Source organism: Pleurodeles waltl, chromosome 3_1 (assembly GCF_031143425.1).
Source record: "Pleurodeles waltl isolate 20211129_DDA chromosome 3_1, aPleWal1.hap1.20221129, whole genome shotgun sequence".
Classification (NCBI taxonomy): Eukaryota; Metazoa; Chordata; class Amphibia; order Caudata; family Salamandridae; genus Pleurodeles; species Pleurodeles waltl.
The window spans coordinates 110,185,257-110,210,232 of NC_090440.1; the positions used below are offsets into that span (position 1 = coordinate 110,185,257).

General features: G+C 45.0%; 1 protein-coding gene across 2 annotated transcripts in view; it reads left to right on the plus strand.

The window, feature by feature from the left end:
• GAS2 (growth arrest specific 2) overlaps positions 1–24,976 on the plus strand; it is a 570,246-nt gene that overhangs the window by 288,466 nt on the left and 256,804 nt on the right. For both annotated transcript variants that reach the window (XM_069221948.1, XM_069221949.1), the window contains exon 5: positions 921–984. In XM_069221948.1, coding sequence (XP_069078049.1) covers positions 921–984 — 64 coding nt within the window. The remainder of the gene's footprint in view (positions 1–920; positions 985–24,976) is intronic.

The window sequence follows — 24,976 nt, forward strand, 5'->3', positions numbered from 1 at the left end:
TTTCAGAGCACATTGCGAGCTGAGAGCATTGTGTGGCCATTGATTCACCCTACACCTACTCAATTTAAAGACATTGTCCAACTTTGTAAGGTGTGTGTGTGTGTGTGTGTTTGTGTATAAAGTTTGTGTTAGGTGTGTGCCTGTGTGTGTGTGTAAGAGAGAGAACGAGATGAATGCAGAAGGACACAATGGAAATACTATGGTGAAGAAGAAGGAGATGAAGTGTGGATATGCAGATTAAGCATTTCAGAATTATGTTGGGAGAAAAAGGTCCTAAGCATCTAACAGGGAAAGGGAGATAGGGAGAAAAAACGTGATTAGTAATGTCTGACAGTCTCATGTTTTCCGAATCGAAACATTTCTAGTTCTATTTATTCACCTCAAAATAATTGATTTTACCCATTAATCCGATACTGGTAACAAGCATTGGCAAACCAATAGGTTTGGCTTAGGCATATGTGAGTTGTTTTGTGATACACCTGGGTGCAATAACTGAAAATCCACGGAGAGACACTCAAATACTTGTCAGAGTTAAGCTTCTATCGCCATGCTTCTTTTAGAGTCCTTCTATCTTTTTCATTCCACTTAAAGTGCTTAAAAGGTTCAATAGAAACTGTTTTTTTTAAGTGGAATATTATTTTTTACTAAAAAAGTACGAAAATTAGAACATTTTTCTCTTTAATAACTATACAATCGACAACTGAAGTAATTCAATGTTATTGTTGTGGAAGATGGAGTGTGAATAATTAGTCACACTTGTGAATCCAGCCAGGCAACCTTCAATAAAGTAACCGGACTTTGCTTTGACCGTGTAATACATGATACAAGCTCTTAAGATAGTGTGTTGCTGGTTCATAGTGATGTGGGAGTTGTGAAACCACGGATCACGAATGATATCCCTCTTCATGTTTTATTTTCAGTCCTACACAAGCAGCCACGGGAGGTGTGTCTTTGTTTGTTGGAACTTGGAAGAATTGCTGCCAGGTAGGATGAAATGTTTAAAGAATTTTGAAATATTTATACTTTCTCCTCTATTAACTGTTTCAAGAACCCATTACCTAACATGTCTTTGCATCAACACTGACAAGGTTGAGGTTCATGTCAACCATGAAGGAATGATGGCAGTGTTAGAACATCTTGTGGGCAGGTGTTTAAACAAAACCACATGCCTTCCTGGGGTAGTCTCTGTCGAACATGTGTCAATAGGAAACTGCTAAGACATTCTTCGACACAGAAAAAGGATGCAGTTTGTTGATCATTACTGAACATTTATTTTATGCTGTCATGAGTTCCCCTCCCTCCTCGGAACTGCCTAATCGCTCTCGGCCCAGCAGCCAAAGCTTAAGTTGATTCAATGCCAGTTCGGGAGGACTGTGGTGGTGCAGGGTATGTCATAATATACCGTGTGAGACTACTGCCCACAGACTTTCACTCTTTGCATGTTTAGAGAAAAACACACACATGGCATTTACTGCAATATTTGGCCTTTAGAATAGCAAAGATGGTCTTCTTTGATGAGTTGTTACACAAGTTGCGTATATGATTGGATGAGAAGAGTCACTTTTACCTTTATTGGAATTTAGATGTAACAGTAATTTGAAAGCTTAAGTGAGATTTCAAAGTGAAGTTTTACAAAAGAACACTGGGTTTGTTTATTGGATATGTTTTCATTTCTGATCAGTACTTTCTGTTTTTGCAATAATTATGTTTAGAATTCGAGTTATTTCTTTTAAACATCTCTTGCGGATAAGGTTTTAGTTTTTAAGCCAACGTGCCCATTATTTGTTTAACTAGTAATTCTTTTTTTAAACAAATGTACCAAATTTAAGTAGGTCGCGTAATGTCAGTGCTTGTGGTCCTTCGAACAAAAGGAGGGGGTAGGAGGATTTATGGTCCAGTGTATATCCTCCGAAGAACCTAGTAATAGAATATGATACACTGTTCCAAAAGAATGGGGAGAAGGAGTAAAAGAGTCCTGATCATCAGGAGCAAGAGTCCTCACACACCATACTTGGTGTCATGCTTCATCATCGGACAGCTCCTCGTCAGACCGGCGCTGCAATGTCTGACGGGCTCCCCCCTAAGAAGGGGGGGCTCTTTGCCAGAGATCCTTTGTTTTACCGATGATGCCGCGGATCCAAGTATGGGTCCGTGGGGAAAGGAAACACAAGAGTAAAGGATAAAATTGGCTCAGGACCCTCACTAATTGTTTTATTCTTTGATGTTGGGAGATGGCCAAGATAAAAAAATGGCAAGGGAGTGAAAATCGAGGTAATGCTCAAACACTCACACAAGACAATCGAATAGAGGAAGTCGGTAATTATCCGAAATTCCTTAATATGCGGTCGACATGTTTCGCGTCTTCTTATGGTCCCAAAAGGATCCTATGACGCTTCTTCAGGACATATTAAATAATTGGACTTCTTCAATCGAAACCAAGGTGAAAAAATATATGTATATAGACTCCTGCAATCTATCGTTTATGGTCAAAACGTCATCAGTCACTTACTAGGATGAAACAGGACTGGCTTTTTCCTATCAGTCACCCATCTCCACTAGAGAAGGGGCTTCATGGGATCACGTAGGCCTGATGCCCGATACATAACAAATTTTTCTATGTGTCAGTGTCCTGATGCAGCACCTACACTCAGGCTTCGTTCCCGGATTAATGCTTGTGGTCCTACAGATTTATAGAAACCCTCACTTAGTTGAAATATTGAGCACAAAATAGAACACGTTGTAGAACCCCTTACTTGTTGTTGTGCTATAAAAGAGCAGCACCCCGATATTACCGAGCCATTAGATTCCAAAAAAGTTAGATTCCAATTAAATACCTGCTGTTTCATTTTAGGGAACACAACTATATGCAAAGGTATTAGCCCTAACCAGAGGCCTACTCTGATCTCCTGTTGCAAAATTCCAGGACTCTGGCTATTTTTGGCTTCTGCTCTGAGGGGAAACTAAAATAGACCCGTGATTATGTATTTCCTGTATATCTATGAACCATGAAAAACATGTTGTTTGCTCGCAGCACTATCATTAATTGCTTTTCAAGCATGTGACCAAGAGCTAGTGTGATGTTTGTGTGACCTATTTTTTATTATATTTTTGTTTTTCGATGTTATTGTGCTATTGTTTTAACCAGCTAAGCAATGAACTTGACATGGGTACCTGAAAAATAAATAAAACAGTGTAGGGGTGTTAATGGATAGTTAGGGTTAATAGATAAGCCAAGACTAATACTGCTGGGTGTACGGTTCGGTGATGGGTAGTGGTTAGGGGTAGTGAAGAGTTTTCAGAGTTTGGGATTGGGTTGGGTAAAGGATGGTGATGGTAAAGATGTGAGGGATGTGAGTTTAGATGTAAAAAAAGGATTCTTATGGTTCATGAATGGGTAGAGCTGAGGGTTTTTTAAGGGTCATGGATGGGTGGTGATTAAGGGTGGTGACGTTTTTAAGGGTTCTGGGTTGGGTGGACTTTCATAGTGGTGATTGGTTTGAAGGGGTCTTCCAGGGATTTAAGTATAGAAAGAGGGCTTTTAGGATTCGGAAATGGGTGTAACTTATTGGTGGTGACGAATTTAGGGTTCACGTATGAGTGGAGCGTAGGGATAGTAAGGACTTTTAGGCTTCAGGGATGGGTGTCTATTAGGAGTAAGTGATGGGTGTACTTTATGTGTATTTTCTTTAGGTTTCTGAGATGGGTGGAGGTTGGGGGTAGAAAGGATTTTAGGTTTCAGAAATGGGTGCAGTTTAGGTGTGCTGATGGAGTTTAGGGGCTGGGATGAAGGGTGTTTTGTGGATTGAGAGGTCTTTATGGTTGGTGGTTAGGGGTGGAGAGATGTCGGTGAAGTCAAAACATCCAAGATTATTTTTTGACAATATAAAATATATAAATCTGAAATGAGGTCACCTGAGGGAAACCACTGAAATACCTACCTCCAACAAAACTGTTTCTGAAAGTAAGACTTGGAGCCATTGCATTTACATTGTAAAAAGTAAGCATGCCAAAGCCAATTTCAAACAAAAATACATGATATGAATTGGGTGCTATGAAATGGTAAACGCCATTAATTCTGGAGAAAATTTCCATTGAACTGTTTAGGGAAAATTCTTTGTTAGTAATTGTATTCCATGAAATAGTTTGTCTATGAAATCACATACATCGGTGCACAGCAGGTTTCATTGTGCAGGATAGGATTGGAGTGACCTGCACTGTGAAACATGGTCAGCCCAAAACTTGCAGTCTGCACACAGCCTCTTTCATAATGCAGGGCCTCTTTAAGGGATGGGGCCCGTGGAACAATGCGCTTTCTGCCCCCTCTCCTAACTGTAGTGCACATGACATTTAAATATGAAACTAAAAAGCAAAAGCTGAGGCTCTGTGTTTCCTGGCTATGTTTTGTTACTAGGTATACTTTGTGACTTAAGGAACATAAAACAACTATTCTTATGTGCTTATCCCATTCCTTGTTATACTAGAGATTGAAACAAATCTTGCAATTTAGAATAGTATTCCACTTACTGACAGAAGTCTTATCTGACTGCAGTCCTGATGAGAATATAATAAAGAGGAGTATGGATGTAGTAGCAGTTGCGTATTAAGCATATTTTCTTTAAAGCATGCAAGTTTAGTGCCAGTGCCAGTGAGGGAATGCATCAGCGTGAGGGCACCACCTGGTAACAGCGACCTAATTACTAAACATTGGTCAGAACTTGGGGCCAGATTTACTAACATTTTATATTGGGGTTGTGTCACTTTTTTAACAAGCCTGACACAAAAAGTATTTCTGGATTTACTAAGCCGGATTTGTAAGGCTTAGTAAAAACGTTTAAAAAAATGTAGTGTATTGCAGCTCACACCACTGCCGTACTTTACTTTGTGTCAAGGAGGTGTTCCATGTGTGGAATATGGGTGTTCCCAGTCATCCACCAATGAATTTAGAAGCAATCCAGTTTTACTAAAAGCAGTAAACCTGGTTTTGCACTAAAATGGTGCCCCTACGCAAGTCTGGTGTGACAAAAAGACTTATCTTCATTTCTTTTTGTTACTTCGTATTTCTAGAATTCAGCACACATAGAAAGAGAAATATGCCTCTAACTTACTCCTTCGTGCACAAAAGCAATCCTGCCAATAACACAGGCACCTTTGTGCATGGAGCAAGTATGCCTGAGTTGGCTCGAGACAAGTGTACCAATGCTACTAGTGGGCCTGCAGCACTGGTTGTGCCACCCACGTAAGTAGCCCTCTAATCAAGTCTCAGACCTTCATTGCAGTGTCTGCGTGTGCAGTTTTAACCTGCCAATTCGACTTGGCAAGTGTGCCCACTTGCCAGGCATAAACCTTCCCTTTCCTTACATGTTAGACACCCCTAAGGTAGGCCCTAGGTAGCCCCACAGACAGGGTGCAGTGTATGTTTAAGGTAGGACATATACTACCGTGTTTTATATGTCCTGACAGTGAAAAACTGCCAAATTCGGTTTTCACTATTGCAAGGCCTATCTCTCTCATAGGTTAACATGGGGGCTGCGTTTAAATATGCTTAAAGCATAGATTCCCTTTGGGAGCAGATAGACATGTGGAGTTTGGGATCTCTGAAGTCACAATTTAAAAATACATCTTTGAGTAAAGTTGGTTTTAAGATTGTGTGTTTGAAACTGCCACTTTTAGAAAATAGGCATGTTCTTGCTTAAACCATTCTGTGACTCTGCCTGTTTGTGGATTCCCTGTCTGGGTTAGTTTGACAGCTGGGCTGTTTGCACCTCTCTCTAGACAGTGACACAAAGGGAGCTGGGGTGTAGCTTGCATATCCTGATGAGCCATCTGTGCTAGGAGGGAGGGGAGGTGTGGTCACTCACACCTGAAAGGGCTGTGCCTGCCCTCACACAATGCAGTCTTCAACCCCCTGGTGTGTGACTCGGGGCCGGGCTGGGCAAGGCAGGATCTCACAAACAAGAGGGACTTTCTTTTGAAGTAGGCCTACCTCAAAGGCAGAAAGGGGGATAAGAAGAGCACCCAAACGCCTGAAAATTAGGTCACTTCTGGAATCAAGAGGAACCTCTGCCAAGGAGAGGAGATGAAAAGCTGAGGGGAAGTCCTGCCCTGCCTGTGACTGTGCTCTGTGGAGCTATCCTGCAGTTGCTGCTTCTGCCTGTGAAAGGGGACAAAGACTGGACTTTGTTGTGCATTCCTGATTGTGAAGAATCTCCAAGGGCTTAAACTGAACTTGCCTCCTGTTGTTGAAGTTTCAGGGCCATCAAAGACTTCCCCTGCCAGCACCTGGACTCTCTGCTGAGTCTCCTTCCCTGCCAAGTGGTGCCCTATGCAGTTCCTGGGTCCTTGAAAGGTGAAGCTGGCAGACCAAGACTGAAAATCCATGCACAGACCGCCCTGCGGGGAAAGTTTCGATGCACATTCCGTGACACAGCTGAGAAACGATGCACCACTGGCTTTGCGGCTGAAATCAATGCTCTACTTGCATCGCGGCTGTAAGATCAACGCAATACTGCTGGAGAAACGATTCGCAACACCCACTAACGGAGGCTGATAATGAAGCAAACCCCATGCAGTGCGGTTTTGTGATACCATGCGATCGGATTTTCAATGCAACATCACTGGGTGCGGAAAAACAACGCAAAGCCTGCCGAACCCAAGGGTGCCTGTCTAGATCGACGCATTGCTGTCTTGCGTGAGAGGAGAAAGAACGCTGGCTAACCCGACCGGAGGAGGAACGATGCACGGTCTTGCTTGCAAGTGAGAAATCTACGCATTGTTGGGCTTTTCCAATGCACACTTGTTCGTGCAGTGGTATTTTGACACTACCCAGGTACTTTTGTACGCTAAAAGTGTCCTTACTGTTTTCTAAAGGATTTAAGACTCTTAGGGCCATATTTATACTTTTTGACGCACAACTGCGCCAACGCAGTTGTGCGTCAAAAATTTTAACGCCGGCTAACGCCATTCCAAAGCGCCATGTGGGCGCCTTATTTATGCAATGACGTCAGCCGGCGCAGCTGACTGGTGTGCGTCAAAAAAAATGACCCACACCAGGCAGCGCCGGAGTAGGGGAAAATGGAGCTTGGGCGTCAAAAAATGGGGCAAGTCAGGTCTGAGGCAAAATATTGGCCTCAACCCGATTTGCGCCATTTTTTTTTACTCCCAACCCCATTGAAATGACTCCTGTCTTAGCAAAGACAGGAGTCATGCCCCCTTGCCCAATGGCCATGCCCAGGGGACTTATGTCCCCTGGGCATGGTCATTGGGCATAGTGGCATGTAGGGGGGCACAAATCAGGCCCCCCATGCCACAAAAAAATAAAAATAAAAATACTTACCTGAACTTACCTTAAGTTCCCTGGGATGGGTCCCTACATCCTTGGGCGTCCGCCTGGGGTGGGCAAGGGTGGCAGGGGGTGTCCCTGGGGGCATGGGAGGGCACCTCTGGGCTCCTTCCGAGCCCACAGGTCCCTTAACGCCTGCCCTGACCAGGTGTTAATAAATGACGCAAAAGCGGCTTGACGTCATTTTTTTTGACTCGCCCACTCCTGTGCGTCATTTTTGCACGGGAGTTTAAATAAGGCGCACATGCCTTGGAGTCATTTTTTAGATGGGAACGCCTACCTTGCATATCATTAACGCAAGGTAGGTGTCCACGCTAAAAAATTACGCAAACTCCAAGATCTTTGGCGCTAGACGGGTCTAACGCCAAAGTATAAATATGGACTTAGCTTTGCGTCCGATTTGCGTAAAAAAAAACTACGCAATTCCGGTGCAAACAGAGTATAAATATGCCCCTTATTCTTTTTAAATTCATAACTTGACTTGTGTATGTTGGATTTTTGTCATTTTGGTCTTGTTTTGTTTAGTGAAATATTCTCTATTTTACTAAACCTGTGTTGTGTCATTTTGTAGTGTTTTCACTGAGTTACTGTGTGTGTTGGTACAAATATTTTACACATTTCTTCTGAGGTTAAGCCTGCCTGCTTGTGCCAAGCTACCAAGGGGGTGAGCATGGGTCTACTGAGTGTGTGTTGGAAAATGGGTTATTGGTAAGGGCAGGTAGGTACCTACACCTAGCAACAAGCCACTAACCTCCACCTAGGTACAGTTAGGTCTCAGTAAATTAGTCCCAGCTCAACCCTTGGTAGCTTGGCAACAAGCGTCAAGGCTTAACTTAGGAGACAAAGTGTAAAGCATTCAAATATCACAAAACAGTAATTAAATAAAACACAGGAAACAGTTTAAAAATCCAAAACCAATTTATAAAAATAGTTTATATTTTTATCTTTAAAATGACACAAAAACGATTAAAATCGGTTCAGGGGAACCGGAGATATGAATTTTTAAAGAATTATTACTTTTCTAGCGCTTAGAAACAAAAAGCGCCAATCGGGTCATCTGGTTGCACCTCGACCGGGGCAAAGTCAAACTTTCAGGCCGACCGCGATGGAGCCCTGCTCGGCTACAGGTCGCGGGAGGCCTCGGTTAAAAAGTTACCTTCTGACTTAGTCTTTATTTTGAAGTTTTTCTTCACCGGGACGAACCTGCCAGTTGAATCCGACCTCCTGGAGCCCTTGTCCGGATACGCGATGTGGGTTTCCTCGGTGGAGACTTTTACCTTCGGACTTAGTCGTTTTTTCGAGATGAAAATCCTTCGACCGGGGTAAACCTGGATCTTGATCCGACGTCCATGGAGCCCTTCTCGGATACGATGGCTGGGAGGTCCCGGTCAACTTTTTACGTTCGGACTTAGTCTCTTTTTTGGATGTTTTTCTTTACCGGGACAAACCACGAAGTCAGGCTGGGTCGCGGTTGAGGCAAGCCGGCTAGAATTTCCGCGGCGGGTCGGTCCCTCTCTGGAGCTTTTTTCCAAAAATTCTCAAATCTTTTCCAAACTTCTGGGGCTTCACCCAGATGTTCTTTTAAGGTTCTTTTGGGGTCCACAGCTCACCCCAAGGGTCCAGAAGTTCTGTGATGGTCCTTGGGGGGTGCGGACTTCAACTCCCAGAATGCACCTGGCGCAAACTCCTTTTTGGCCACTGGACAGTGGTCAGCTGGTCGCTTTCTTCAGGAGTTGGTGCAGGGGACTCTGGTTTAGCAATTTTTCACCTGTAGCAAACAGGGAGTCCCTCCTTGAACCAGTTGAAGCCAGGCAAAGTCCTTCTTGTGGTGAAGCCCAAGTGTGCAGCTGGTGCAGTCCTTCTGAGTGCAGGGTCCAGGTGCAGGCCAGGGGTCCAGCAGGGCAGTCCTTCTTCTTCTTTAGTTCCTTTCTTGTTGATTTCTGGAGGGGATCTGAGGCGTGCGTGCAGGTCTGCCAGTTTTATCCTTGCTCCTGGGTGAAAAGCAGGGGGGCCCTGGTTCTCCAATCAGGGACAGGGTCGTCCCCCTGTGATGACCACTTCCTGGGAAGTGTGGCAAAAATCCATCCCAGAAGGCAACAGTCTCTAAAAATCCAACATGGCTGAATCTGATTTTTGGAGGTTACATCTGGCTGAGCCCACCCACTGGTGTGGCTAAAAATCATAAACACACCCCTCTCCTGCCCTCTCCTAATCTAATCAAGGGGGCACCTAGCTGTCTGGGGTTGCAGGATGTGGGGGTGTTGCTGGGTGCTGCAAATGTCCTTCTCTGCCTTTGAAGACCAGTTTGGCAGCCCTCCCCCTTCCTGCCTCACCATCTGCTGATGGGAGATTCTCTCCCCCAAGCACATTCCTTTGTGTGAAGCCAGGCCACTTCACACCTAATCAAGGCAGCCTGGCAGAAGCTGCTGCAGGCTGGCCAATCAGAGCACAGCAGCAAAAACAATGCAGAGCTGAAATTGGCAACTTTTTAGGTAAAGTCTAAACTTTTTACCTGGACAAGTTATATTAAATCCAACAACTGGAAGTTGTGGGATTTATTACAACAATCAATTTGATACCAAATTCTTGGTATGTAACATTTAAGGAGACTTTAAAATTTAAAATAAAGTCTGCCCATTCTAGCCTATGAAGGCCATTTACTTCAATGAGGGAAAAACGAATTTGGCTGTTTTTACCTCACCAGGGCTTATAAATCTATTTTTATAAAGTCCCTGCTTATAGTTACATTGCACCCAGCCCTAGGGGCACATAGGGCACACCTTAGGGGTGACTTATATGTAAAAATAAGGTAGTTTAAGACTTTGGAAGTACCTTTAATTCCAAAGTCGAATTTGCATATAACTTTAATTTAAAAGCAGCCAGCAAGGCAGGCTTGCTTTTAAAATGACACTGGGCACCTCAGCAATGCACCTAGGTGTGCACAACCTATGCTGTGGTCCCTAAACCTACATGCCCTACCATATACTAGGGACTTATAGGTAGGTTAACTTAGCCAATTATAATTAGCCTAATTTGCATATCCATTTTACACAGAGCACAGGCCCTGGGACTGGTTAGCAGTACCCAGGGCACCTTTAAAGTCAGGAAAACACCAGCAAAAAGTGGAAAATGGGGGCAAAAAGTTATGGGGCCTCTGCAATCAGCCCTGTTTTCTCACACAACCCCCCCCCCCAGCCCACACGCCCAGGAGACTCAGCCCAACCCTGGGAGAGTCTTCCTGGCTTGTTAGGCGAGGAAGACAGTGAAGAAAACTGGCTGTCCCTTTGCAGGGCCTACTCTGCCTTACATCCTCCTGTCAGGGTCACTCCCTCTGGGTAGTGAAGCCATCCCAACAGTAAAAGGACCCAACTCAAACTGAAACTTCCCTCTAGGGGGGTCTTCCTCCTTTCTCTCTGCCAACTTGGGTAGTGAGGTGCCCACCTCCCCTACTCCAAACTTTGCTAGGGCAACACCTAGCTTACCCAAAGAGGTCACCCAACACTTGAGCAACCCCACCATGACCAATAGGGTCAGGGGGCCTACTTTGCTATTGGCCCTGGGGTCTGCCTCCCAGGCCAAGTACAGTGCTGCCAGGAAGGCTAGCACCCAGCAGAGGCTACTGACAGCTGTCCGTACCCAGAACCACACCCTAAGCTCTCCACTGACTGGTGGCTGAGCTGCTTTAAGGGCAACTTTGGGGTCCTGGCACCCCTCTTGCTGTCTAGAGTGGGGGGCTACCACCTCCTGTGGCAGACACCCTCCTTCCACTCTCCCTTCTGTCAGTGCAGGGGCAACACCTTGCATCTGGACAGCTGCCTGACTACTCAGGACTTCCTTAGGGTCAGGTGAGGCCTCACCAGTGCCAACTCCGGGCTCCCCCCTTACTGGGGCAGAAGGCCCTTGGCTCCCTGGAACTCTCTTTAAGAGTGGCCTACCCTTCCTTTTCTTCTTTCCTTTTCTTGGGGACCCCTGTCTCCTAACTGTAGGGACTGACTCCCCAGGACTTTGGGTTGGGGGGGCGCCCTGGGCGACCACCCCATCTGTGACCAGACTCACCTCTGGGAGGTCATTGCCCAGGATACAATCTAGGGGAAGGTCAGCACTGACTACTACCCTAATCCAGTCAAGGATACCCTCCCTCTCTAGGGGCACTATGGCTACAGGTTTGGAGGTGACCTCCCCTGTGGCTATCCTGACTTTCTTTGTCTTTCCTGGGACATACATATCTGGGGTCAGTAACCGGTCACTCACTATAGTGTGACTGGCACAGGTGTCTCTCAGGCCAGTGGTAGGGATCCCATTCACTTGAATGTGGTGGAAGTGCCTACTCCCACCCTCAGGGATCACCAGCTTACCATCTGGTCCTGTCTCCCAGCACAATGCTAGGAGGACTTCATCATCTGAGGAATCCTCCTCTATGGCTACACTGGACAGCCCAGTGCTAACCACCTTCTTTGGACAGGCTGCATCTCCTCTGAAGTGACCTGTCAGCTGACAGTCAAAGCAAGCCCTACTGTCCAAGAGTTTTTTTAACCCTGGGTCTCCCTGTCTCTGCTTGTCAGAGTGGGAGTGGGATTTACTCTCCTCCTTCTTAGGGTTCTGGGGTACAGAGGGAGTCTCTGTGGTGGGCTTACCACCTCCCTCCTTAGGTTTTTGGGGACCTGTCCCCCCCTTCTTGGAGTCTCCCCCCTGGGACTTGACAACCACCCTGGTTCTCAACCACTCATCAGCTGCCTCCACTAGCTCTCTAGGGTTGGTCTGCCTAGAGTCCACTAGATGCTGGCGTAACCTTTCTTGGGTACAATTGGTCAAGATGTGCTCTCTCATGATCAGATTGTATAACCCCTCATAAGTATCTACTTTGTTACCAATAATCCAGCCCTCTAGTGCCTTTAGTGAAATGTCCACAAAGTCAACCCAAGACTGGGTACTGACCTTCTGGGTGTCCCTGAACTTCATTCTATATTGCTCTGGGGTCAGACCAAACTTCTTGGCTAAGCACCTCTTCATACTAGGGTATGAATCTGCCTCCTCCCCCCTTAAGGTCAGAAGCCTATCCCTCCCTGAGTTGGGACCAACTCCCACAAAAGGGAGCCCCAGTATTGAGGCCTAACCCTTCTCATTTGGAGTGCCCTCTCAAAGGCCCCCAGCCACTTATCTATGTCATCCCCCTCTACATAAGCAGGAACTACCCCCTTGGGTAATCTGGGGCAAACTCCCCCACCCATGGACACCTCAGCTTCTTTATCGCTGCTTCCATCTCTTTTCTCTTTGTATGCCCACTTTTTCTTTTCTAGGGCCAGCTTCTCTGCTTCCAAAGCTATGTATGCTAGCTGGGCCTCCAGCTCTCTTTCTCTGATGGATGGGTTCTCTCCTCCTGAAAGGACCCCCTTCCCACCACTAGCTTTGGATCTGCCCCTAGTGACTGTATTTACTGAGGACCGTTCTTCCTCGTCCTCACTTAGGGTCAGATGCCTTCCCTCCCCTGAGTGGTTAGAGCTTGCATCCTCCCTTCTTTCTCCGTCCTCTGGAGCTTCTTCTGACTCTACCTCTTGGGCCTCAGCCCATGCTGTCAGGGATGTGATCAGGATTTGCTTCCTGAGATCAGTGGTTGCAGGCAACCCTCTTTCAATACACAACCCCCTAAGCTGGACTACTGTCAGTGTGGGTAGGGTAGCCAGATCAAGCTCCATGGTTCCCTAGTTTTGTGTCAACAAAAACTTTTTGCAAAAATTGGAAACAAGAATTTAGAAAAATTACAAAAATTCAATAATTGAAATTAATCCAAATTAAAAATTAAAAACAATTTTTGCACTAGGACAATTTAAAGGATTTTTAATTTGTTTTAGCTAAAACTGTAACGTGATATTGAACACAAGTACAGGATCCCGTCGCTGCTTCCAATTATGTTGGAAAATGGGTTATTGGTAAGGGCAGGTAGGTACCTACACCTAGCAACAAGCCACTAACCTCCACCTAGGTACAGTTAGGTCTCAGTAAATTAGACCCAGCTCAACCCTTGGTAGCTTGGCAACGAGCGTCAAGGCTTAACTTAGGAGACAAAGTGTAAAGCATTCAAATATCACAAAACAGTAATTAAATAAAACACAGGAAACAGTTTAAAAATCCAAAACCAATTTATTAAAATAGTTTATATTTTTATCTTTAAAATGACACAAAAACGATTAAAATCGGTTCAGGGGAACCGGAGATATGAATTTTTAAAGAATTATTACTTTTCTAGCGCTTAGAAACAAAAAGCGCCAATCGGGTCATCTGGTTGCACCTCGACCGGGGCAAAGTCAAACTTTCAGGCCGACCGCGATGGAGCCCTGCTCGGCTACAGGTCGCGCGAGGCCTCGGTTAAAAAGTTACCTTCTGACTAGGCTTTATTTTGAAGTTTTTCTTCACCGGGACGAACCTGCCAGTTGAATCCGACCTCCTGGAGCCCTTGTCCGGATACGCGATGTGGGTTTCCTCGTGAAGACTTTTACCTTCGGAGTTAGTCGTTTTTTCGAGATGAAAATCCTTCGACCGGGGTAAACCTGGATCTTGATCCGACGTCCATGGAGCCCTTCTTGGATACGATGGCTGGGAGGTCCCGGTCAACTTTTTACGTTCGGACTTAGTCTCTTTTTCGGATGTTTTTCTTTACCGGGACAAACCACGAAGTCAGGCCGGGTCGCGGTTGAGGCAAGCCGGCTAGAATTTCCGCGGCGGGTCGGTCCCTCTCTGGAGCTTTTTTCCAAAAATTCTCAAATCTTTTCCAAACTTCTGGGGCTTCACCCAGATGTTCTTTTAAGGTTCTTTTGGGGTCCACAGCTCACCCCAAGGGTCCAGAAGTTCTGTGATGGTCCTTGGGGGGTGCGGACTTCAACTCCCAGAATGCACCTGGCGCAAACTCCTTTTTGGCCACTGGACAGTGGTCAGCTGGTCGCTTTCTTCAGGAGTTGGTGCAGGGGACTCTGGTTTAGCAATTTTTCACCTGTAGCAAACAGGGAGTCCCTCCTTGAACCAGTTGAAGCCAGGCAAAGTCCTTCTTGTGGTGAAGCCCAAGTGTGCAGCTGGTGCAGTCCTTCTGAGTGCAGGGTCCAGGTGCAGGCCAGGGGTCCAGCAGGGCAGTCCTTCTTCTTCTTTAGTTCCTTTCTTGTTGATTTCTGGAGGGGATCTGAGGCGTGGGTGCAGGTCTGCCAGTTTTATCCTTGCTCCTGGGTGAAAAGCAGGGGGGCCCTGGTTCTCCAATCAGGGACAGGGTCGTCCCCCTGTGATGACCACTTCCTGGGAAGTGTGGCAAAAATCCATCCCAGAAGGCAACAGTCTCTAAAAATCCAATATGGCTGAATCTGATTTTTGGAGGTTACATCTGGCTGAGCCCACCCACTGGTGTGGCTAAAAATCATAAACACACCCCTCTCCTGCCCTCTCCTAATCTAATCAAGGGGGCACCTAGCTGTCTGGGGTTGCAGGATGTGGGGGTGTTGCTGGGTGCTGCAAATGTCCTTCTCTGCCTTTGAAGACCAGTTTGGCAGCCCTCCCCCTTCCTGCCTCACCATCTGCCGAGGGGAGATTCTCTCCCCCAAGCACATTCCTTTGTGTGAAGCCAGGCCTCTTCACACCTAATCAAGGCAGCCTGGCAGAAGCTGCTGCAGGCTGGCCAATCAGAGCACAGCAGCAAAAACAATGCAGAGCTGAAATTGGCAACTTTTTAGGTAAAGTCTAAACTTTTTACCTGGACAAGTTATATTAAATCCAACAACTGGAAGTTGTGGGATTTATTACAACAATCAATTTGATACCAAATTCTTGGTATGTAACATTTAAGGAGACTTTAAAATTTAAAATAAAGTCTGCCCATTCTAGCCTATGAAGGCCATTTACTTCAATGAGGGAAAAACGAATGTGGCTGTTTTTACCTCACCAGGGCTTATAAATCTATTTTTATAAAGTCCCTGCTTATAGTTACATGGCACCCAGCCCTAGGGGCACATAGGGCACACCTTAGGGGTGACTTATATGTAAAAATAAGGTAGTTTAAGACTTTGGAAGTACCTTTAATTCCAAAGTCGAATTTGCATATAACTTTAATTTAAAAGCAGCCAGCAAGGCAGGCTTGCTTTTAAAATGACACTGGGCACCTCAGCAATGCACCTAGGTGTGCACAGCCTATGCTGTGGTCCCTAAACCTACATGCCCTACCATATACTAGGGACTTATAGGTAGGTTAACTTAGCCAATTATAATTAGCCTAATTTGCATATCCATTTTACACAGAGCACAGGCCCTGGGACTGGTTAGCAGTACCCAGGGCACCTTTAAAGTCAGGAAAACACCAGCAAAAAGTGGAAAATGGGGGCAAAAAGTTATGGGGCCTCTGCAATCAGCCCTGTTTTCTCACAGTGTGATTCTCCTTTACCCTGACTAGAGTGAGGGTCCTTGCTTGGCCAGGGGGTAACCTGACTGCCAACCAAAGACCCCATTTCTAACAAGCGCTGTGTGAAAAGTTAGCAATATTTGTAATAGAAGTTCATATGGAAGCCGTATTTGTAGTTCATTGACCCTAAAGAAGTAAGGAGAAACACTACTTACCTCAAATTTACCTTTTTTCCCAGTTTCTAGTTCATGCAGATTCAATTAGGATGTTTCTTGAAGAACTATGGTCAGGTCCGTTATATTTTTTTAAAGTTTATAGCCTGATTGGTCACCTGCTGAATACCGAAGTAATTTGATTTTCTCAGATCACCCACACACATTCCTAAACCCCGCTAGGGCTGGTTCATAGAAAGGGCTGTCCAGCCATGTGCCCTTTATTTCTTGTCACAATATAAAAAAGCACTGGCAAAGCCAATAGGTCTGTCGTTGGTTGCCAGCCTTAGGTTTTGCAATGCTTGTTTTGTCATCGTTTTTGTAAAGTATTTTTGTAGGGTACTTGCTGCATCCTTGTCACAAAATGGGCTAAAAGCAAAAACATTTTGTTTGTCTCAAAATGCATTCATTATGATGGTCCCGAGCACTAAAAAGAAATACTTTGACCCAGATGTACAACAAAGTGGCGCAGTGCTGCACCAAAAATAGCAGTGTGTGCCATTTTTGAAAGGCAGAGATGCGCCATATTTACAGGAATACCCCTGGATTTCGCCCTTAGCTGAATTAGGCTGCCTGTGCCAACACAGGCATCCTTGCACCGCAGTGCAAGGGTGTCTGCGTTGAGGGGATAGATTGTTTATGTGCAGGAAGGTGTGCCTTCCTGCACATAAACAATCTACAATGGTGATTTGGCACTTCTATGTCAAGCAGTCATTTTGAAATGATGGCATTTTTCTCCTTCCAAGTGTGCTGCAGAATGCAGCAGACATAGAAAGTGCAAAAAATGAGGAGCAATAAAAGTATTACTCATCATTGTGCCAGTGCTGTACAGCCTTCCCCAGGGGTAGCGTTAGTTTTTGGAGCTGCCTCAGATTTATGATTTCTCATAAATCTGGGGCAGTGTCAAAAGCAATGAGTGTTGCGGCGGAACGCCCACAGCAACACCCATTGCACACTCCTCTGACAAAGCAAACTTCATTGGAGGGGCCCACCTTTACAAGGAGGCGTTCAGCCACAAAAGTGGCGTAACGCCTCCTTGTAAATATGGTGCAGTGAAAAGTGCAACCAGAGCGTCTCTGAAAGTGATGCTCTGGTGGTGCTAGGGCCTTGTAAATCTGGCCCTTTGTATACAGAATTACTCCTTGTAAAAGAACAGAATCCTGTAATTGACAGTAAAATTAGCCAATGGCTGAATTGGGCTGACCCTATGCAGTATGCTCTAGTGGGTGGAAGAAAAATGTGAATTGCACAACAACAGACAATGGGATGAAGAGGGCTCGCTGAAAGTCCTTGTAAGTATGCATAATCATTTTAGTCAAGCTAAATGCCACGACAAACATAGACCTAAAAGAAACATACTTCATTTCTATGCGTGATGGAGAAAGCCCTGCATGAAAAGGTTGACAGAAAGCCTATTGAATTAAATGTTTAGCTGCTGTCATCATAATTAATACATGGTTGTACAGAAAATCTAAGTGTAAGAAATTGGGTTATTAATTGAGGGGTGAAAACCCTACTCAAGCAACAACCACAATCCTTTTCAGGGTGAACCATAAATTCACTGTATTAACCTGTGCTTAATCCTCTTGCAGTTTAGCACAAAAGCAATCAAGCTTTACTTCGAAGCAATGTGTAAGGTACTTATGCAACACTCAGACAGTAATACATTGAGAACATAACACAAGAAAAATCCCACACCAAGTTCACACACAAAGTGCCACTTGCTTTCCTCTGGATTTTCTATACAGATAGAAAGTAATAATTTCAGGTCGACTGTGACAGACTGCAGGAAGGGTTTCACAGACCAGGTTAGTCCCGCTGAAAGAGTTACCTTCCCAATGTTTGGAGCAAAGAGTCCAGTTTACATTGGAGGAAGCCGCGAGCAGCAGGGAGAGAGTCGCAGGTAGTCATTGCTGTTGCATGAAGATTCAGCCAGGGTCGCAGACAGCTGTTGCTATACCACCAAGTTGGCAGTCACCATGTGCTGTTGTTGCTGTAGAGCAAAGTGCAGCTCTCACATTGCCTGTTGTTGCAGGTGGTCATTGTAGTGAGAAAACTCGGATTATCACCAGAGCTTTGCGTTGGTGGTCATCTTGAGTGCCAGAGTCTCAGTGCAAATGAGCCCAACATTTCAGGATTTTACCTTTCTTCACTGGGGAGTGCACTCTATTGCCAGTCACTCACTCTAGGAGAAGCCAGCAGGGCTCAGGTAGATCCAGTTGCAGGTCTAAGTGGGTCCAGAAGCAGCAGGTCAGCTGGGAAGTTGCAGGGAAGCCTCTAGAGCTTGTTGTGTCCCTGTAGCTCACAAGAAGAGGTCAGCCAACTGATCCTTGGTGTCACTCAAGTTAGTCAAGGATAAAGGGAAAAGGTCCAGTCTTCCTTTACAGAGATCATGGTGGCCCTAAGGCAGCTGGGCAGTCCTCTAGGGAACACAGCAGGCCTCGAACACCAGGGCAGTCCACTGGTAAACAAGGCAGTCCTTCTTTTGTAGTCCACAGATCCAGGAGGTGAAGAGGTCATTCAGTATGTTCAATATTTATACCTGGTGGCAGCCTTTGAATTGAGGGTGGCATCTTGGCAAACCCCAAATCTGGTTTTGTAAAGTTCTTTACTCTTTCCCTGCTAAGGCTCCAAGTGGTCTGGTGCACCTTTAAAGGGCTCCTGGGGGTTTTGAGGTTCAACCGGTTGGGGGCCTCCCACTTTCTCTCCTTCATCCCATAAGGTTCAAACCAGTGGTCTTGCAGGGCCCTGGGCTCTACAATCCCCATCATCCTCACCTTTTTGAAAGGCTCAAACACACCTAGAGTGACCATCTGGTCATGCCAGACCTTTTTCACCTCCTGGTTGGCTTCCTGATTCTTAGAGGCCTTTTCCCTGAAGCACTGAATCTGAGTTCTGAGAGCTATTGTGTAGCTAACTACATCCTGGGGGACTTCTTGGGAGCTTGCTTCTCTCCCTTCGCAAGAGTCAGAGGATTCTTAACAGAGTGGCCATGTAGGAGCTCAAAGGGACTGAACTCAACTCATTTCTGTTGCACCTCCCTGTAGGCAGAATGAAGGCATGGTACAAGGGCGTCCCACTTCTACCTTAAGGGTTCTGACAGGCTCATAATCATGCCTCTGAAGATCTTGTTTTACCTCTCAACAAGTCCAGTAGTATCGGTGTGACATGACGTGGGTAGCTTGTAATTTACTCCACATTCATCCCGCATTGACTTCATGTAGGATGACATGAAGTTTTTACTACCTCTGTCAGACACTACTTCTTTGAAAAACCCCATCCAGGTAACTATCCCCATCATGGCCCTGGTCACTGCACATACAATTCCAGTCCTCAGAGATATGGCCTCTGGCTAGCTAAAGCAGGATGAACCTGTTATCTAAAGCAGTCTTGGAGTCCAAGTGTCCAACAATGCTGATGCCCACCCTTTCAAAGGAGGTGCCAATGACAGGTAAGGGAACAAGGGGAGATTTTATCTTTCACCGTGACTTCCATATGGCCTACCAGGTGGGACATAACCTGCAGAATGCATCTGAGGTCATCTTCATCTGGGGCCAATAAAAGTGAGTGACAATCCTAGAAAAGGTCTTGTCATGCCATGGGTGTCCTGCCAGTGGTATGCCATGAGTCAGACCTAGTAGGAAGGCTCTATAGCACTGGGGGATCACCAACAAATGGGTTGCCCTAGGAATCTTAGGGTCACTTTACAGGACGTCATTTTCCCAATAGATCAGGTGATCCCCAGCGGTATCACCAGCTGCCTGGGATGTGGGCGGTCACTTGAGGCCCTCAGGGGTAGGGCCCTCATTCTGAGCCTTGCAGAATTCTTCCCTGGTGGGCCCTCCCACAGCTTGCCCACCACCCAACTCAGGTAAGTTTCCCAGGATAGCAATGTCCCGTCTGTAGGCTCCTGGGCATTACCCTGAGGTTCACCCTCCTCCAGGACCCTGGGAGTTTCAGGGATAGGTTTTCCATACCCCTTGCCCTATCTCATTTTGGCTGCTACCTGGCATTTTTTCCAGGCTCCAAGGATCCTTGACTACCCTCTCCAGCTGCCATGAACCATGCTGAAAGATACACACACTCGGCCAGCCCTAACAACTCCAGGTGAGACTGGAGCTCCACCTTCTTCAAGATGGTGTGCTCCAAGTCATTCCCCAGCAGGGAACCTACAGTGATAGCAGGACTCACAGCTATGTTCAAGGATCATGAAACTGCCCCACTCAAACGCGATCAGAGCCAAAGGGTCACAGCTCTTGTGGTTGTCTGCTACCACAACCTGGTAGACTGTATTGGAGATTACCTACTTTGAGGACAAAAATTACTCCTTACAGTTATCGTGCAGGCTTCTGTGTCACTCTGAGCCTCCACTCACTGACCATTGATGGTGAACTACTGCCTGTACTTGAAAGTGTTGGAAGGCATGTGGGGTTTTAGCACCATCTCCGTGTCACCCAGGGAAACAAAGGGTAACCTCCGTTCTAGCACCCCATGCTAACTAGGACAGCCTCTCCCCAGGTGCTACACTTGCCAACCAAGGTGTCTGTCCCCCAGTAGGAGTCTATGCCCTCTTATGCACTTGGACCTTCTTTTCATGTGCCCATACATGTAGCACTCATAACAGATGGGGTGAACTTCCCTGAATTCTTTTCAGAAAACCTGTTTTTCTTGTGATCAGGTTGGGATTGGGAATCCTTCCTCTGAGAGCTGTTTTGCTTTAATATTCCAACTCCTACAGACTTCAGACTCACTTCATGAGCCAACATCAATTTTCTTTGTTAGCCAAGGCCCTTTCAGCCTCAGGTTTCTCCTTGGCTAGGGCAATCTCTGCCTCAGCCCTTCTCTTCGCCAAGGCTTTTTCAGCCTCAGCCTTTCTCTACCCCAAAGCCCTTTTTGCAGCAGGCTTCTCCTTGGATGCTTTTATATTGATCTTGTCTATCTTGTCCAGATGCAGCTTGAACTTCCTTTCTACATTCCTGTCTTCCAGTTCCTCAGGGGACAGGTTGCAGGAAATATGGTGCTACCTGCCCTGGATCTAGCATGGGAGCTCAAGAGGTTTTTTCTCTCATCTTCATAATTTCCCTGCTCCTCCTCCTGCTCTTTCATCTCCTCGTCCTCCTCCTGAGCTGTGGCTTGTAACTTGTGGCCGTCTTCCTACGCTCTTAGGGCCTTCTGCAGCTCATGTTTCTTGAAGCTTTTGGTTTCTGGAAGTCCCTTCTCCCTGCAGAACCCCTTGAGCACAGCAAAGTGTTGCTCTTCAGGTATCGAAGCACAAAATCCATTCTTGAAGGCACAGTCACAGGTGCACAAAGTTTTGTGAATTAAAAGTAATTTGGAAAAACCAAAACAGTTTATTCATGGAATATTTGAAAGGATATTGAATCTGATGTCAGAATATGTATATGGTATTTTAGAGATATACAAAAAATACATAGTGGCACTGCCCACGCACAAGTACTGGGTCCCACCACTGAACACCAATGCAAGAAATTGGCTTATTGGTTGAAGGGGATGAAAATCCTACTCATGCAACAACTACACTTCTTGTCATCATTAATCACAAACGCCACTAAATCAACCTATGCCAAACTGCCAGAGAGTTAAGCACAGGTTAATTAAGTGACTTTTGTGGTTCACCCTGACAAGGATTGTGGTTGTTGCTTGAGTAGAATTTTCACACCCCTCAAACAATAACCCAATTTCTTACACTGAGAAATATTAACATGACAAAAGAATAAAATGTACCATAGAGTGCTGCTCCAATTTAAGGATCCCACTACAGATAGCATAACCAAAACCCAAAGATCCATAGACCATAAACAAACAGATTATCAGTATAACAGTATAACAAAACTAGACCTGGAAATGTATCATAAATGTCTCCGGACATTTGATGTTTTTCATACTAACCCATGGTCTGATACGCTTAGGGACTGACAAATGTAGGTGTAATAGCAGTCCTACTGCAAAAAGTGATTAGTAAGCAAAATATATTTATTCTCTAACATAAATATAACCAAATAGATCAACATTTTTTGTGATGTAAATAGGATGTGGACTAAAACAAAATACTTCAATTTGTTCATTCCTGTTGTTAAAAGTGTAGTATGATTTTTGTAATTCATTATAGTACTGCATGTTCTGTAACTTAATTGTTGTTCTCAATACATGTTAACTGACAATATCACAGTTTCCCACTTTATCTAGTGGCTTCGTAATGATGTATTTGTTTTCATATGGATTGTTAAATAGACGTAACTTGATGTTTAGCAACTCTATATTGTCTATCATTATATTTGTGGTTTTATCTGGAAAGGTCTCAGTAATCCATCTAGACATACATCTTTGTGTCATTGTAGATGTTTTTAAATTCACTTCAGGACTGATTATATGGATTCCTTTTCATTTATATCTAAATGAGTCATGGTATGATCTACATGCAACTCTTGATCTAAATATGATGAATAGTCCAGAAAGCCCAGATATCTGATACACCCATTACTTTTACCGCATCTGTAAAAGAGTGAGTCTTCTTTACAGCATGAATGTCTCATGTGGTGTGTGTGTGTGAGTGTGTGTAATAATTGCTACAATGTGCTGCCTAGAGAAGTCATTAAGTGAATGAAGATGGACTTCTGTGGTGAACAATATTTGCTTATAAGCATCAAAGACATTCTAGACAATAGAAGGATTGAAAAGGTGGAATGATCTCCATATTGACTTGACCTGAGAATTTGGTGTGAAGAGGCCATGCGACTCAATGATATCTGTAGTGTCGGCTATCCCTAGGCTTCTAGTCCAATCCCTGTTGCAATCGTTATTGTTTCTCAGAAGCTGAACCACCAACCAGAGTTAAGCTCTGCCATGCCATAACACTGACGTGCCTTTTACAATTTTGGATTTTAGTGAGAGTGCACTGGGAGACTAGCTCAGTAGTAATACAAATCCCATATAGCAAGACTTATACCACACTTCCGAAAATGAGGATATGGGACACATGAGCTAGGAAAATAATTAGGGATGCCTGTCAAAGCCTCTACAATCCTGCAAAAGTTCCCTCATCATGAGTTAAGTGCAGGAAAATGAAAGAAAACAAAGGAAAATATGAACTCACCTGGAAGGAGGATCACCTCTGGTAGAAATTTAAGGAGAGCTGTACCGATCATCCTACCTCAACATATCTGTGAATAATGATTTTCCTTGGCTGTAGGGGATATTAGGCATTTTGTCTGCTCAAGAAAGTCTGCAACCTAATGTCATTGCTGCAAATGAATTAACATTCAAAAGTCTAGATGAAGAATCAACTGAAAAAATAATTTAACCCTGAACATTCCATTTTGGCTAAGTGGTGATGTCTGTTGGATACATGTTTGTAACAAATTAACTAAATGTATGGGTTTCAGAATACCAGTGAGACACCAAAACATTCTTATGAGAAAGATGCAACTTCCCCGAGCTAGGGATTGCACTACCTGACCGAATCTTCAGATGAGAGCAGCAGAAGACATTAGACTGCCCTTGCAAGTTGAAAACATATGCCTCCTTTCACAGGGCAGTGCAAAAATGGCAAAATTCAATGGAACACAAAAAATTATTGATATACCCTGCAATGATTTCTAGAGCAGCGTTTTACATTTTGTTCACTGAGACCTTGAAATGAGGATATCCACTTTTGAGCTCAACATAGGAGAGACTGAAGCGCACAAAGCATAATGTAGTCCATCTCCTAGCAAGGTGGGTAAGTTTGAATATCCTGGTGAAAATATCCACTTGCAACAATATTGCATCCATAATATTGATTGACTACCTTTCTAAAAACGAAGGGGCTGATTATGAGTTCCGATGGGAAGGTTATTGCCGTAGTGGCTACCTCCCCGCCGGCCCCATTAAGAGTTTCCCACTAGGTCAGCAAGCGGAAACCTGAGTTTCCACCCGATGGCCTCACGGGAAACAGCCAGCAACAGTGGTTCCAAACCTGTGGTCCAGGGACCCCTGGGGTCTGTGAAGCCTCCTCAGGGTGTCCGCGACTGCGTAGAAAATTAAATAATGCTAACAAATTAGGTCCCCAGCTTTCAGTAATGACTCAGTGGGAGGTCCCTGGATTCCAATAATGACTCAGTGGGGGTCCCCAGGTTTCAGTAATGATAAAGTGGAGGTCCACGGAAGTCAAAAGGTTGGGAACCACTGACCTACAGCATTGTCTCCGGCAGCAATGTTCTAGAGTGCAGGGTGCACCAGCACCCTCGCAATGTTCACTTTTCAATGGTGCTGGCCAGGTGGGCCCCCTGCACCCGTTCTCCACCAGCATTTTCATGGCGGTGGTACCGCCATGAAACCACTGGTGGAGAAGGGCAGCACAGCACCGGCGGATTAGGACCGCCGCCACCTCCAGACCGCCAGGATCTCTGATCTGACCTGACCTCCAGGATCTCAGATCTGACCTGACCGCCAGGGTTGTAATGTGGTGTTCAGACCGCCACATTGGTAGTGGTCCGACCGCCATCGGTGAGTCTGGCGGTCTAGTGACCGACAAACTCGTAATGAGACCCTGAGTGTATAGTTACATGTACATACTTACCTTGATTACACTGATTATATAGTCAGTTTCTTAGATACAATATATTTGCAGGTTGAAGTTTTCAAAACAATAGTATCACAATAATATCTTAGTAGATTGGTCTAATTGTATTATTCCAGCTTGAAACCCGAAGGGACAAATAGATAACGTGCAAGTTACATTTAAATGATGAATGACCTCTAATTATTGCATTTGTGTGGTTTTATTTTTTCAGTTTTAGTTCAACTCTGCTTGTTTGTAATAATTTCAGGGGATTCAGTCAGTTTAGTTTTGGTGTATGTTTTGTTTGAATTCAGTAGCACATCAATATTCAAATGTATTTGACTATATTTCAGTTAAATATATTTTTGCTTATGTTTCCTTAAATGTGCCCAAGGTGCTTCCTATTTTAACTCCGATGTCCTGGGCCCAAGCAGTGCACCAACAAGATGTACTCTGGGACCATTAAGGATCCCATAGTCCTCTGACTTCCGCCA